Genomic DNA, 15,394 nt, shown 5'->3' on the forward strand with positions numbered 1-15,394 from the left:
GTTCAATTGATTTTCCTTCATATAATTTAACTTCTCATTTGTAGGCATCTTAAAAATTAATAAAAATTAAATAATAATATTTAAATAATTATCAATATATATATATATATATATATATAACATTTTAATCATTCGTATATTTACATATACCTTTTAATTTAATTGTATAAGGGGGGAAAAAAAAAAAAAATACAATTTTTTTTATATATACGTAGAAAAATAAGAACATATATATGTATGAATCATATTATATATACATAAAACATATACATATATGAATCATATATATGGAAGACATTTGATAAATAATAATCCCTTGTGTGTAATAAAAAAAAATATATATATATATATGTTTTTCTTAATTTACTTATATATATATATATATATATATATATATATATATATAATATGTTTAGTATTTATTGTTAAATATTATATATATTATTATTGAGTTGCCATTTATTTGATTTTATTTTTGATTTTATTTTTCATTATATTTTTCATTATATTTTTCATTATATTTTTGATTTGATTTTTTTTTCTTTCGATATATTTATGTTGTGATATTATATTTCCTTTTAACTTTATATTTATATGTGACGTCATGAATTTAAAGAATAATGAAAATGATGATGCGAAAAATTTTTGGAAAGAGCAACTGTTCGAAATATGTAACATGAGCCCAGAGGATATGAAGATACACAATTTGCCTATATCAAGAATAAAAAAAATAATGAAAGAAGATGATGAAATAAAAAGTAATCAAATGGTTTCTGCAGACACACCTGTATTATTAGCTAAAGCATGTGAATTATTTATTATGGAATTAACAAGTAATGCTTGGAAATATACAGAAGAAGGGAAACGTCGAACGTTACAAAGACAAGATGTAGTATCTGCTGCTTGTAAGAAAGATACCTTTGATTTTTTAATTGATCTTATACCTTTAGAAGATCGTATGAAATTTATTAATCTTCATATGAAAATGAATACTCGAAAAAGTCAGGCGAATATGAATTATGATATGATGCAACAATATTACAATTTATATTCAAATTGTAATGATAATAAAAATAGTATGAATATAATAAATGGTATAAATTCAATGAATGGTTTAAATAATATGGAAAACCTTAATGGTAATAATAATAATAATATGAATTCTCAAATGATGAATACATTAAATAATAGTACTAATGATTTAAATTTATTATACAGATCAAATAATAATAATAATAATAATAGCAATAATAATAATATAGACGATTTTAATAATTCATCTTTAAATTTACAAAATAATATATATATGAACCAAAATAAATATTTTAATAATAAAGATTTTAATATATCAAATAATAATTATATGTCACCAAATGGTGTTATATCAAATAATATGTATCCAACAAATAATTTTTCAAATCGTCATATGAGTATATACTCCAATCGAGGTATGAACTCTACACAAGGCAATAACAACAACAATAATAATAATAGTAGTAGTAATAATAGTAGTAGTAATAATAATAATAATAGTAATTATAATAATAGTAGTAATTATAATAATAGTAGTAATTATAATAATAGCAGTAATTATAATAATAGTAGTAATTATAATAATAGTAGTAATTATAATAGCAGTTGTAGTAATAATAATAGTAGTAATAATAATAATAGTAGTACTTGTAGTAATAATAATAGTAACAATAACAAGAACAATAATAATAATAATTATAATAACAGTTTAAGTACTAATGAAAATTTTACAAACAACTTAGTTAATCCCATAAATTATAATAATAGTAATAATAATAATAATAATAATAATAATAATAATAATGTAAGTAATAGAAAAAGATCATACAAAAAAGATTTTTCAAATAATACGTTAACAGAATTAAATAATAATATAAATAATGATATGAAAGATATTACAACAAATAGTTTTCACAGCAATGATTTTGTCAATTCATATATAGGCCAGAATTCAAAAATAAATCAAAACAAAAATAGTTACTCATCACATAATAATAATAATAATAATAATAACAATTTTAATAGTGTAGCTGCACAGAATGGAACCAATTCATTTAACGGTATAAATACAGAGGATATAAAAAATAATAATTTTAATGGAAATTATTGCTCAATGCAAGATATGAATATTATGTATGATGTTAATGGTATGATGTATGGTTATTCTTATATAAAGAATGATGATAAAAATATGAATGATATACAATCACAAAAGGGATATGTCTATAACTATTATAATGGTACAAATAAAACAATGAATAATACTACTATAATTGGAAATACTGCATCTAATAATAATTATAATGATAGTAGTTCAAGAAATGTTTCTTCATGTTCATCATTTGATCTAAAGAATAATATGATTACAAATGATTCCAGAAAAAATATATCACCAGTTATATCAAATGATATCAAAAATAATAATTATAATAGGAATATACATAATAATAATATGATAAAACAAAATAATATAATTATTAATGATTATAGTAATAACTCTAATAATGTGCAAGGAAATCTAAATCCAGAACTTATCAATAGAAATTCTTTATCTGTTAAATCTAATGTTGAATTAAATAAAGATGTTTTAAATAATTTTTTTCTTAAAAATAATAACACTGCAACTACAACTAGTACTACTACAACAACTACAGCTACTACGCATAATAATGTCATGGGTAATAATAACATGCCTTCTGGTAATGACACCAAAGCTAAAAATAATAAAAGTAATAATAAAAATAAAAATGGAAACAGCAACAACAACAATAATAATAATAATAATAGTCGTATATCCATTAATAATCGAATGAGTAATAATAATAAGCGTATGAGCAATACACATTATGTTCTCAATAATCAATCAAATAAAAATAAGACATTAAACAATAAACATAATAATAATAATAATGTGTTAAATGATCATATGAATAATTCTATGCAAAATAATTACCAGCTGAGTATGCAACAAAATAATCTTATGGCTACATCAATGAACCAACAAATGTCCTCCTTAATGAATGATCCAAATATGAATGATATAAATATGAATAATATGCACAATATGAATAATATGAATAATATGAATAATATTGTTATGAATGATAATATTATGAATGAAAATATTATGAATGATACTATGATGAATGATACTATGATGAATGATACTATGATGAATGATAATATTATTAATATTAATAATATTAATGATCATATTATTATGAATGATACTATAATTAATGATATTATTAATAACTCAGAAAATAATATTACTAGAAAAAACTCATCTATCAATATCATCAATCAAAATATTGATAATAGTGTTGTGCACAATCATTTAAATAATATCATTCCACATATTAATAATAACGTGCAACAAAATATGAAGGTTAATATGAATTCTAACATGTATATGAATAATAATACACAAAATCAAATGTATCAACCTACTTCTCAGTATTCTGTGCCAGAAAATAATTATATATGTAATTATAATACACAGACTTATAATAATAAAGTCAAGAAAAAAATATATACTTATTCGTAAATAAATATAATATGTAATATATATATATATATATATATATATATATATTTATTTATTTATTTATATATATTTGTATTACCTTCTTTTATATCATGTTCCCTAAAATAAATATAATGTATTATAATTCCTTTTTTTCCTCTTTTATAAGAAAATTTTTTAATTCATTCCGTTACTCTCTTTTTCTTTTTTTTGTCATTTTTATGTTTAATAAAAATGTGAGGTCATAAAAAGTCTAACATTTGACTAATATATATATTTGTTTATATATAATATTATGTATATGTGCCTTTTTTTTTTTTTTTTTTTTTTTTTTTTTTCAAAAAAGCAACTCATTTTTTTCAACATTATTATATATCATAAAAATAATGGATTAATAACCCATATTTAGTGTTCATGTTATATGACAAAAGAGCATAATTATATTTTAACACATTAATATATATATTATTCCTTTATATGTATTTTTAAATATTTGTTTATTTTTAATTCTGAAAAATATAAAACATAAAATAGTATAGTGTAAAATAAAGAAAAAAATTATATTTAATATTATAAATATATAAATGTTTTTTTTTATAATTAATTAATAGGAATACACACATATAAATAAATAAATAAATATATATATATATATATATATATATATATATATATTAATATATATTAATATTTATATACATTTAAGACTTGGCTATGTATTATTTAGCTTGTGTAAAGCTATAAGCATTAAATAAACACATAAACAAAAATATGAATATTATTATATCCAATTATGGATTATAATAAATTGAATATTTTTTCTGTTTTTTTTTCTCATTAAACTCGCATGGTTTCTGGTTTTTGTACATATCCAATTTGTTCATAATAATTTTGCATATACTTATGTGAGTTTTTATCAAATGATGGGTCATCAATATGATACTTTGGTATTTCAAAAAAGAATGGGAATCTTCCATAAAATTGATTTCGGTTAGGTCGGAAAGACCAAGGGTCTACATCTTGATAATCTGGTTCATTATCAATAAGTGAACTTTTAAATGATTGACTAAAATTTCTTAACCAGTGATTAAAATATGGAAGTGAATATGCATGATGTTGATATCTGTCAATTATATTTCTTCTTTTATCTTGTCTTCTAAAATGTACATCAGGATTAAATAATAAATTACGTAACATAATACACATTGAAAGTGCTACAGCATAGTAAGATATAAAATAATAATTATATTGACTTGGATCATTAAACCAATTGTTATAACTCTTTTTGAAAAAAAATTTCAATAATTTATTATCCGTATAGCAACCATTAAAGTTGCGAAAAAAATTGAAATAATGTTGTGCGTTCTGAAATATGAGCATCTTTGTATATATAAATAAATATATATATATATATATATATATATATATATATATATATATTTTTATGTTTTATAATTTTTTTTTTTTTAATATAAATTATGGATAATAGCTGTATAAAGAAAAAAAAAAAAAAATTTAATATAACATAATATATAATTTATATATTTTTTGTATTATTCCTTTTTTCTTTATATATATATATATATATTTTACCCTTCAAGTTTACACATCATTTTTTCCTATAATTGTCATATTAATGAAATATAATTATATATTATTTATCATATTTGAAATTATTATGTTATATATACATATATAAATTTTTTTTTTTTTTTTTTTTTTTTTTTTTTTTTTCATTTACACTATATGCAAAACTGCATTATGGACGGAAATTCTTTTCTTTTCTTTTTTTTTTTTTCATATATGGAAAATAATTAAAGTGTGATTTTTTTTTTTTTTTATTTATATTTTTACATATAAAATATTTTTATATATATATCTTTTTTTTTATGTGTACTCAATGTTATAACAAAAATGTTATTATTAATAAAATATACCTATTTTTTTTTTTTTTTTTTTTTTTTTTTAGTTAGAAGGATAATATAAATTGAATTTCCACTTTTAACAAAACATAAAATTAAATATGCATTAAATAATACTTACAAATTAAAAATGAGTGAAAACAAAATATAAAAAAATGAAAAATGAAAAATATATATGCATTATATATATTTTCATAGTATTATACAGAAACATTAAAATATTTACATATAATAATATCTATAATATTTATAAAATTGTATATTATTTTTCCTTTTTTTGACATGTCAAAAATTGTTTTAAGTCTTCTAAGTTTATATTATTATAACAATTAAAAGCTACCAATATAAAGTAATGGTTTTGTAATAATCTCCATTCTTCGAATTCATCAAACATTTCGATACGTTCAATTTTCTTTTTTTCTTCAATATTTATATGGTAATCATATATTTCATTCATATCATTTATATATACATTAACCCAACCTAAAGATTTATATCTTTCTAATTGTGATTGTAAATTGTAATATTTATAAATGCTCTTCAAATTTATACCTCTATGACTAAAATTGTCTATCATCACTTTTCCGAAGGCTGTATTAGGATTCACCTAACAAAAAAAAAAAAAAAAAAAAAAAAAAAAAAATATAATAAATAAATAAATATAAATATATATATATATATATATATATATATATATATATATATATGAACCTTATTTACATATAATATAAAAAAAAAATTATAAATAAAAGATAAATATTTATCATCATGTGTTACCTGCTCATATACAATTATACATGATGTATTTTTCATAAGTTCACTCAACTTTTTTATTAAATTATCACTGCTTTCTGTTTCTAAATATATAAGAACACATTCACATATAAATATGGTAGGTTTATTAAAATCAAAATTATATGATAATAATATTTTTTCAAAGGATGATGAATCATTTAAATCAAGAGGAACCATTTTATAATTCACGCAATTAATAAGATCCTCATCTTTTTCTTCATTTTCTTTTTCATATTTTAAAAAATTTTTCATTTCTGCATATTTTTTAATTATATAAGTCTTCTCTTTTAATAACTCGTAAAAATCGATTTCATAGTATTTCACGTCATGATATTTTTGCTACAAGGAAAAAATATAAGAACAACAAAAATATATAAATGTATACTTCATATTAATATGATATATGATATTTTTACAAAAGAGAAAAGTGTTATTTATTTATTTATTTATTTATTTATATTTTTATATACATTTATCCAAAAAAAGGTAGTATCCAAACCAGAACCGATGTTAACAACTTGAATGTTTTGTTTCTATAAAATATAAATAATACATATAATATTTAACATGTATATTATTATAATTATAATTATAATTTATTTAATAAATTAATATTTTTATTAATTCCTTTTATACATACATTATCTATGGATTTAAAAAAAAGTTCAATGTACAGTCTTAGAGCAGCTACCCTGGCATAATAACCTTTTATGAAAAAAAAAAAAAAAAAAAAAAAAAAATATACATATACATATATATATATATATATAATGTGCATATAATGTTCCCATATATTTTTTAGATGCAAATTACTTAGATATTTATAAAAACAAATATAATATAATAATTGTTATCTTTTATGTACCTCTATTTATTAAAGGACTTCTTGTCTCTATCTTTTTTACAAAATGTTTCAAGAATGGATCATCGTAATATCCTAATTGAACAGCAGATCTAAAAATTATAAAAATATATATATATATATATATATATACAAATACAAATATATATTTAATATAATCATATTTTTCTATATTCATATATTATTATTTTAATAATTTTTTCTTTTTAATGTAACAATTTACTGCTAGCCGCCTCGTATGTTGTATTCTGAACATTATGTTTTGAGGAATTAGATGAATTCATAATTTTTTATAAAACATAAATATATATATATATATATATATATATATATATTAATTGAATATTGGTTAATTATTACACACTATTAGATCGAATCACATAAATATATATACATAAATATATATACGTAATTTATATAAATATTTTGATATAATGTGCTCTCAAAATAAAGAAAATTTCCTCTTTTTCTTTCCTTTAAAAAGAGCTCTAATGTGTATTATATTCAATCAATATAAAACATATATATATAATATATTTTTTTTTTTTTTTTTTTTGAAATATTAGTACTATATATATATATATATATTTAGTTGAACTCTCGGAAATGCAAAAAAAATAAAAAAAATTAAATCTTACTAATTTCTCTCTTTTTTTTTTTTTTTTCTTTTTTGGAACCCCTTATATACTGTGTTTTTACTTTATTCTTATTTACATCTTTAATCTTATTGTTCTTTTTTATTTTTTCTTATTAATAAATTATTTTTAAAAATAATACCTTTATAATAATAAAAATGTATCCCTTTCTAAATTTCTTTTTTTACAATATGAAAAGAGTATTTATGTGTATATTTAAAATAAATATTATTCGTTTTCTTTTTATTTTTTTTTTGAACATATACACACTCTAAACATTTACCTTTTTTTTTGGTAAATTTTTTTTTTTTTTTTTTTTATAAAATAATTCTCGAAATGAAGAAAAGATTTAATTATATAAAAAAATAATAAATAAAAAATGTATAGGAATAAATATGTAAAATCATAAAATGTGCGTTTTATGAAAAGAAAGGTTATATAAAATAATATTATTATTTTTATTTTTTTTTTTTAAATTATAAATTGTTCTATTCTATATGTATATGTAAGGATAACATAATAAAAATATATATATATATATATATATATATATATACACATTTTATTTTTTATTTTTTTTAAGGTATACATTGATTAATTTTTATAAATATTTCTTTAAAATATTTATATAATTTCTTAATACACGTTTATTATATATTTGTTTAAGGATATCATTTTTTGTATTTATTATTATTTGTCTCATATATTTATATATATTAAAATATTTATAAAGTTATTTAAATATATATAGAATATCATTTTTAAGAATAACATGTGTTGTAACATCTGAGGAAATAACCTAATATATAAAAGATATATTCAGTTTTATTTATTTATATTTATATTTTTACTTTTAATATATTTAATTTTTCCTTATTTAATCAATATATAAATGAACAATAAAAGAAAGTTAAATATTATTCATTATATAAATCGAAAAAATAAATAATGAAATCAATGTTTAATTTTTATATATATAAAAGGAAAAAAGAAAGGTACTGCATATTTTTCTATTTTTGATGAACCAAAAAATAACATAAGGACATTTTTTTTTTTTTTTCTTTTTTTATTAATATAAAATATTTAAAGTAATATATGAAACATTATTTTTTAAGAAATTATACTTTTGTATCTTATATATTTCTGGAAATTAATAAAAACTTTGGTTCTTATATATTTTATATTATTTTACATTCTTGAATACACCCTTTAAAACTCGAACGAGAAAAAAAAAAAGAAAGAAAGAAAAATCAAAAAGCACATAATAGAAAAAGAATACATTTTTATATTATAATAAAAATATTAATATTAATATATATATAAATATTATAATGAAACAGAAGTGGGTTAAATTTTATTTTACAACTACTCAATTTTTTTATCAAATTATATACTTATAAATAAATATATATATATATATATATATATATATATTGTAAGTATATTTTTTTATATATACATTTATATATTTTTATTTATTTTTATTATGTATAACATATAATAGTATTAGTTTCATTTAAAATTTTGTATAAAAATATGTATATCATCATATTATATATAATAAAATAAGAATAAAAAAAAATATAATGTATATATAAAAATACATATATATAAATATATATACATATTATATAATATATATATATATATATTATTTAATTCATAAACCAATTTCCATTTTTGTATAAAAAAAATATATTAATTGTATGTATATAAGTATATATGAATATATATATATTTATATATATTTATTATAATATATGGATATATTTATATATATAAATAATATACGTACATATTTAATTTTATACATTGGTACTTTTTAATATTAATATATTATATATATACTTTTCCTTAATTTTTAAGAAAATTAGTAGTGAAATAATTTTTACTCATATATATATATATATATATATATATATATATATAATAAATATTATTATATGTATATATATTTATATATAATACATATGTATAATAATTATATATATTAATTTTTTTTTCTTTTTTTTTTTTTTTTTTTATATTTATTTCACTTATAATATATATATTTTTATATATATTTTCTTATTTTATAATCCTTTTAATTTTTTTTTTTTTTTTTTTTATTATATTTAAAATATTTTTTGTTTTATTAAAATTGTTTTTTTTGAAGGAAAAAAAGAAAAAAAAAGGGAAAAAAAAAAAAAAAAATAAAAATAATAATATATATAATATTAATAATATTTTATATTTATATATTTTTCTTATATATATAATATATATAATAATAATATATATCATAAACTCTTATTATTTAGTTAATTTATATAATTCTTACTTTATTTTATATAAATAAATATAAATAAGAAATAAATATATATATATTTTATATGTATATAATATATAAATAATGTGTTTTATGCTTTTTTAATAAAAAGATAGTATTTTTATGAGATATATATTATTTTATCTTATATATTATATATATATATATATATATATTTATATATATAAAAAATTATAAAAATGAAACTTTTAAGAGTAACACCTGAAAAAAATATAGAATTTCCTCTTGTTCATTTTCAAGCAGTAACTCAAGTTGTTAAATTAGAAAATGTAAGTGATAAAAAAGTAGCTTTTAAAATAAAAACGACTGCTCCTAATAATTATTTAGTAAGACCATCATTTGGTTTAATAAGTGTAAGAGAAACAATAGAAATACAAATTATATTACAACCCTTGTCAGACAAAGATAATATATCAAATGATAAATTTCAGGTACAGTGTTTAAATGTTGATGATAATACTACAGTTGATAAACAATTTTGGATAACAGTTAATAAAAATGATATACAAGATCATAAACTTATTGTAGTTCTAAACGATGAAAATAACAGTAAATTAAATCATTCTTACATACCCTCAAATAATGTACCTCTCTCAGAAATGAATAACAAAAACATACATAATATGGGTTATGCAGATAATAGTAATATAAATCAAGATGACCCAAATTTGGCAGATGGTAAAAATTAAAAAATTATATATTAATATATTAGTATATATATTAATATATTATTATATATATTAATATTTTTATATATGTGTAAATTTTATATGAATTGTCTCGTATATCTGTTATATGTATAATGTATGTGTGTCATCCACAAGGGTTATAAACAAATTGTTATATATATATATATATATATATGTATTTATTTATTTTATATATATATATATATTTTTTTTTTAAGGTTTAAAAGGAGGTCTACCGGGTATGCAAAGGAAATATCATGAACTTTTAAATTATTGTGTTTTTGTTGATAAACAAAAAGCAGCCCTAGAAAAAGAAAACGAGAGTTTAAAAAATCAATTAAAAGCATATAACAGTAACTCTAATAAATTCTTAATAGATAATAAATTAATTCCTATTATAATTGTAATGTTAGCAATAATAACAAAATATATGGGTTACTGGTAATTTCAAGATATCCAAAGAAAATATATTAATATATATGTTTATATTTTTGTGTAAGAAAAAAAATCAACAATCAATAATTTATGAAATCATAAAAATGATAAATTATAAAATGAAAGAAATGCTATATTATAAAATGAAATATATGATAAATTATAAAAATGATTAATAAAAAAAAAAAAAAAAAAAAAAAAAAGAGAGAATAAAACACATATATTTATATATACAAAGAAATATTAGCATTACACCATTATTATTAAATGAATATTAATATCCAACAACATATTATTAAGTACAATTATACCTATTGAACAATATTAAGAGGCAAAACAAGGAAATATATATATATATATATTTATATTTATATATCTATTCATTTATATGTATATAAATACATTCTTCATCCATATTGTATTTAGTTTTTAATAATTTTTTTTTTTTTTTTCTTCATTACTTTTTAATATGTTTAAATAATTCATAAACAAGTAATAAAATATATATAATATATATATATGAAATATGTTATCAATATTTAAAATTTGAAGAAAATGATATATAGTGTAATATGTGTATATTTTCTCTTTTATTTTTTTTTTTTTTTTTTTTGACATTTCCTTTTTATATATTAATATTATATATATATATATATATATAATGTTATACATTTTATTTTTCTTATTTTATTATTTTTTTTTTTTAAATTATAATAGCATATGCTATTATATATGTACACACCAATTTATTTATAATTTAATTTTTCTTTTTTTCCACCCCCTTATTTTACATATTATTAATTTAAATATAATCTTTTACATTCTTATATATATTTTTTTTTTTTTTTTATTTATTCTATAAATATATATATATTTAATTATTATTTTATTTTAAATATATAAAATAAGGATAGAATATAATATTTTTTTTTTTCCTTAAAAAAAAAAAAAAAAAAAAAAAAGTAAAAAGCTAGCTATATATAGGCATTACTTTGTAAGTGTAGATATTGCTTTTCTACATTTTTTTCTTAATAAAGAAAATGCTTTTTCATTTTACATGTATTTGTTATTATGTTGAAAATAATAATATTTATATGTTTCCTTTTTTTATATATATAAGTTTTTATTTTTATCTTATCTTTTTCCTTTCTTTTTTAAAGATTACAAAACTATTAAAATTGAGCTACAAATATTATAAAACAGAACTTATTCAATTATATATATATATATATATGTGTAGTGAAAAATGTTATTACATAAATTTAGACATATATATATATATATATATATATATGTTAATTTTTGGTTTTACTTATATATATTTAAAATGTTATCACACTATTATTTTAAATGAAAAGCTTATAGTTATAATTCTGTTAATATATAAATATTAAATGCATAGGAATTTAATAATATGCATATAACATACATATATTATATTCAATTTGCATATATTATATATATATATAATACCAAGGATTTATTATTAATACACAATTTGATATTAAAAAGAAAGTGATCATATATATATATATATATATATATATATTAGTGTTAATTAAAAATAAATTATGCTTATACATGTAAAAACCATCAAAACAATTTGAGGAAAAAAAAAAAAATACGTTTTTAAAAGCTTTTAAATTATGAAGGCATTTAAATTTAAAAAATAACGTAATTTTAACATCGAAAATTTAAATATATATAATAAATATATTATATATATAGATATAATATTATTAACGTTATTATTTTTTAAATGATTTTATAAAAAAATGAAGAGTAATAAAATTTTAAAAATATATATATAATTTATTTTTTAATTATTTTAAAATTATTTTTATTAAATAAATATGTTATTTTATTATTAAGCGATATTTATAATATATTATATGTAGTTCATTTCTTTAAATATATACGGTATTTTTCGATTCATGCCATTTTAAAAATTATTTAAAAAAACATTCCTTAAATTATAAAAAAATATATAAAGAAATAATTATCTTCCTATGTGATATATATTATATATGTATAAATATATATATATATATATATATATATATATATATATATATATATATATAAATATGTCTTAACATTATTAAATATTTTTTTTATTTTTTTGTTTTTTATTATTTTATTTTATTATTTTTTTTTTTTTTTTAATTATTATGTGTTCAAATTATATTTTATTTATCTGAAATATTAAATTAAAATTGAATTCTTGATACGTTTAATTTTTATTATTATAAGATACATATTTATAAGTATTAATATATATTATTTTTGTACCCCTAAATATATTATTTATAATACACTTCTTTTATTTTTATTTTTTTTTCATTTAACTTTTAAAGTAGTTGATTGCGGTTTCTATTATAATTTTTATTGCATATTCTTCTATGATATAATATAAATTAAAATTTTTTTAATTGACCACTTTTTTTTTTTTTTAATAGAATGAAAATAATAAAAATAATCTTCCGTATATAAAAGAAAAAATATCAAAAATATATTTTAATATATATATGCTTAATTTTTTTTTTAATACAATATATTATTTTTATTATATCTTCATTCATTAAAGAAATTATAATATTTTATAAAATATTATAAATATATAATTTCAATATTATAATAATTTTTTAAGAAGCTAACCAAAAAAAAATTTAATTCCTAAGGCTTTTTTTTTTTTTTTTTTCTTCTTTTTACAAAATGGTTAGAAAATATTTTGTCGCAGCTAACTGGAAATGTAATGGAACTTTAGAAAGTATTAAATCTTTAACGAACAGTTTCAACAATTTGGAATTTGATCCAAGCAAATTAGGTAAATATTAAAATGTATAATTATATAATATATATATATATATATATATATATATATATATGTGATAATTCATATGATCATTTTGAAAATATATATATATATATATATATATATTTTTATTTATATACCTTATGTGCACACTTTGTATATATATTTTTTTGTTGTATTTAATATATGATATTTTCATATAAGTGATATCATATTTCAAATATATATATATATATATATATATATATTTGCACCAATTTGTGAAATATTTATTTGCATGTTTTTATTCTCTAGACGTTGTTGTATTTCCTGTTTCGGTCCATTATGAACATACAAGGAAATTACTTCAAAGTAAATTTTCTACTGGTATTCAGAATGTATCAAAATTCGGAAATGGATCATATACTGGTGAAGTAAGTGCAGAAATTGCCAAAGATTTAAATATTGAATATGTTATTATTGGTCATTTTGAAAGAAGAAAATATTTCCATGAAACTGATCAAGATGTTCGTGAAAAATTACAAGCTTCTTTAAAAAATAATTTAAAAGCAGTTGTATGTTTTGGTGAATCATTAGAACAAAGAGAACAAAATAAAACTATCGAAGTTATTACAAAACAAGTTAAAGCATTCGTAGATTTAATTGATAACTTTGATAATGTTATTTTGGCTTATGAACCCTTATGGGCTATTGGTACTGGTAAAACTGCCACACCTGAACAAGCTCAATTAGTACACAAAGAAATCAGAAAAATAGTAAAAGACACTTGTGGAGAAAAACAAGCTAACCAAATAAGAATATTATATGGAGGTAGTGTTAATACTGAAAATTGTTCTTCATTAATTAAACAAGAAGATATTGATGGTTTCTTAGTTGGAAATGCTTCATTAAAAGAATCTTTTGTTGATATAATAAAAAGTGCTATGTAAAATATATATATATATATTATAACATTTTTCTCATATTTATTTTTTATAAATGCATTTACGACTTTAAAAAAAAAATGAGTTGAACGTATTCTATATATATATATATATATTATATATGTTGCATTCAAATTTTGAATTTTTTTTTTCTCATTTATATTATATTTATTTATTTTATCATATTCGTGTTTTCTTATTTTTTATTCATCGTCATGTTCCGAACTTTACTCACAATAGTGTATTTAAAATTTTTACGCCTTTATGATTTTATGACTTACCAACTTATAATAAAAAATAAAAAAAAAAAAAAAAAATGAAACTTTCAACATCTTTAAGACATAAATAAAATTTTTGATAAAAGAAATGTAAATTAAATTAAACGTTTTATCATTTTAAAAAGGGTTATACAAATATGTAACGTTTAAAA

At 16.7% G+C, this 15,394-nt stretch overlaps 5 protein-coding genes across 5 annotated transcripts; 3 read left to right on the top strand and 2 right to left on the bottom strand.

Moving 5' to 3' along the window:
* Nucleotides 1–604: 604 nt before the first annotated feature.
* Nucleotides 605–3,580, top strand: PGSY75_1439500 (putative CCAAT-binding transcription factor; the record flags this gene model as incomplete). Its single annotated transcript, XM_018788083.1, has 1 exon — nucleotides 605–3,580. One exon carries the CDS (start codon nucleotides 605–607, stop codon nucleotides 3,578–3,580), a length of 2,976 nt encoding a protein of 991 aa, XP_018639455.1.
* An 816-nt stretch (nucleotides 3,581–4,396) lies between these two features.
* On the bottom strand, nucleotides 4,397–4,939 carry PGSY75_1439600 (hypothetical protein; the record flags this gene model as incomplete). The annotated part of the gene is made up of 1 exon (XM_018788084.1): nucleotides 4,397–4,939. One exon carries the CDS (start codon nucleotides 4,937–4,939, stop codon nucleotides 4,397–4,399), a length of 543 nt encoding a protein of 180 aa, XP_018639456.1.
* An 804-nt stretch (nucleotides 4,940–5,743) lies between these two features.
* On the bottom strand, nucleotides 5,744–7,422 carry PGSY75_1439700 (putative leucine carboxyl methyltransferase; the record flags this gene model as incomplete). Its single annotated transcript, XM_018788085.1, has 6 exons — nucleotides 5,744–6,088; nucleotides 6,259–6,615; nucleotides 6,747–6,809; nucleotides 6,917–6,981; nucleotides 7,142–7,230; nucleotides 7,355–7,422. 6 exons carry the CDS (start codon nucleotides 7,420–7,422, stop codon nucleotides 5,744–5,746), a joined length of 987 nt encoding a protein of 328 aa, XP_018639457.1.
* A 2,859-nt stretch (nucleotides 7,423–10,281) lies between these two features.
* Nucleotides 10,282–11,236, top strand: PGSY75_1439800 (putative vesicle-associated membrane protein; the record flags this gene model as incomplete). The annotated part of the gene is made up of 2 exons (XM_018788086.1): nucleotides 10,282–10,780; nucleotides 11,010–11,236. The coding sequence occupies 2 exons, from the start codon at nucleotides 10,282–10,284 to the stop codon at nucleotides 11,234–11,236; spliced, it is 726 nt and encodes a 241-aa protein (XP_018639458.1).
* Nucleotides 11,237–13,941: 2,705 nt separating this feature from the next.
* On the top strand, nucleotides 13,942–14,970 carry PGSY75_1439900 (triosephosphate isomerase; the record flags this gene model as incomplete). Its single annotated transcript, XM_018788087.1, has 2 exons — nucleotides 13,942–14,053; nucleotides 14,336–14,970. 2 exons carry the CDS (start codon nucleotides 13,942–13,944, stop codon nucleotides 14,968–14,970), a joined length of 747 nt encoding a protein of 248 aa, XP_018639459.1.
* Between the last annotated feature and the right edge of the window lie 424 nt (nucleotides 14,971–15,394).

This window comes from Plasmodium gaboni, chromosome 14, assembly GCF_001602025.1.
Source record: "Plasmodium gaboni strain SY75 chromosome 14, whole genome shotgun sequence".
Lineage (NCBI taxonomy): Eukaryota > Apicomplexa > Aconoidasida > Haemosporida > Plasmodiidae > Plasmodium > Plasmodium gaboni.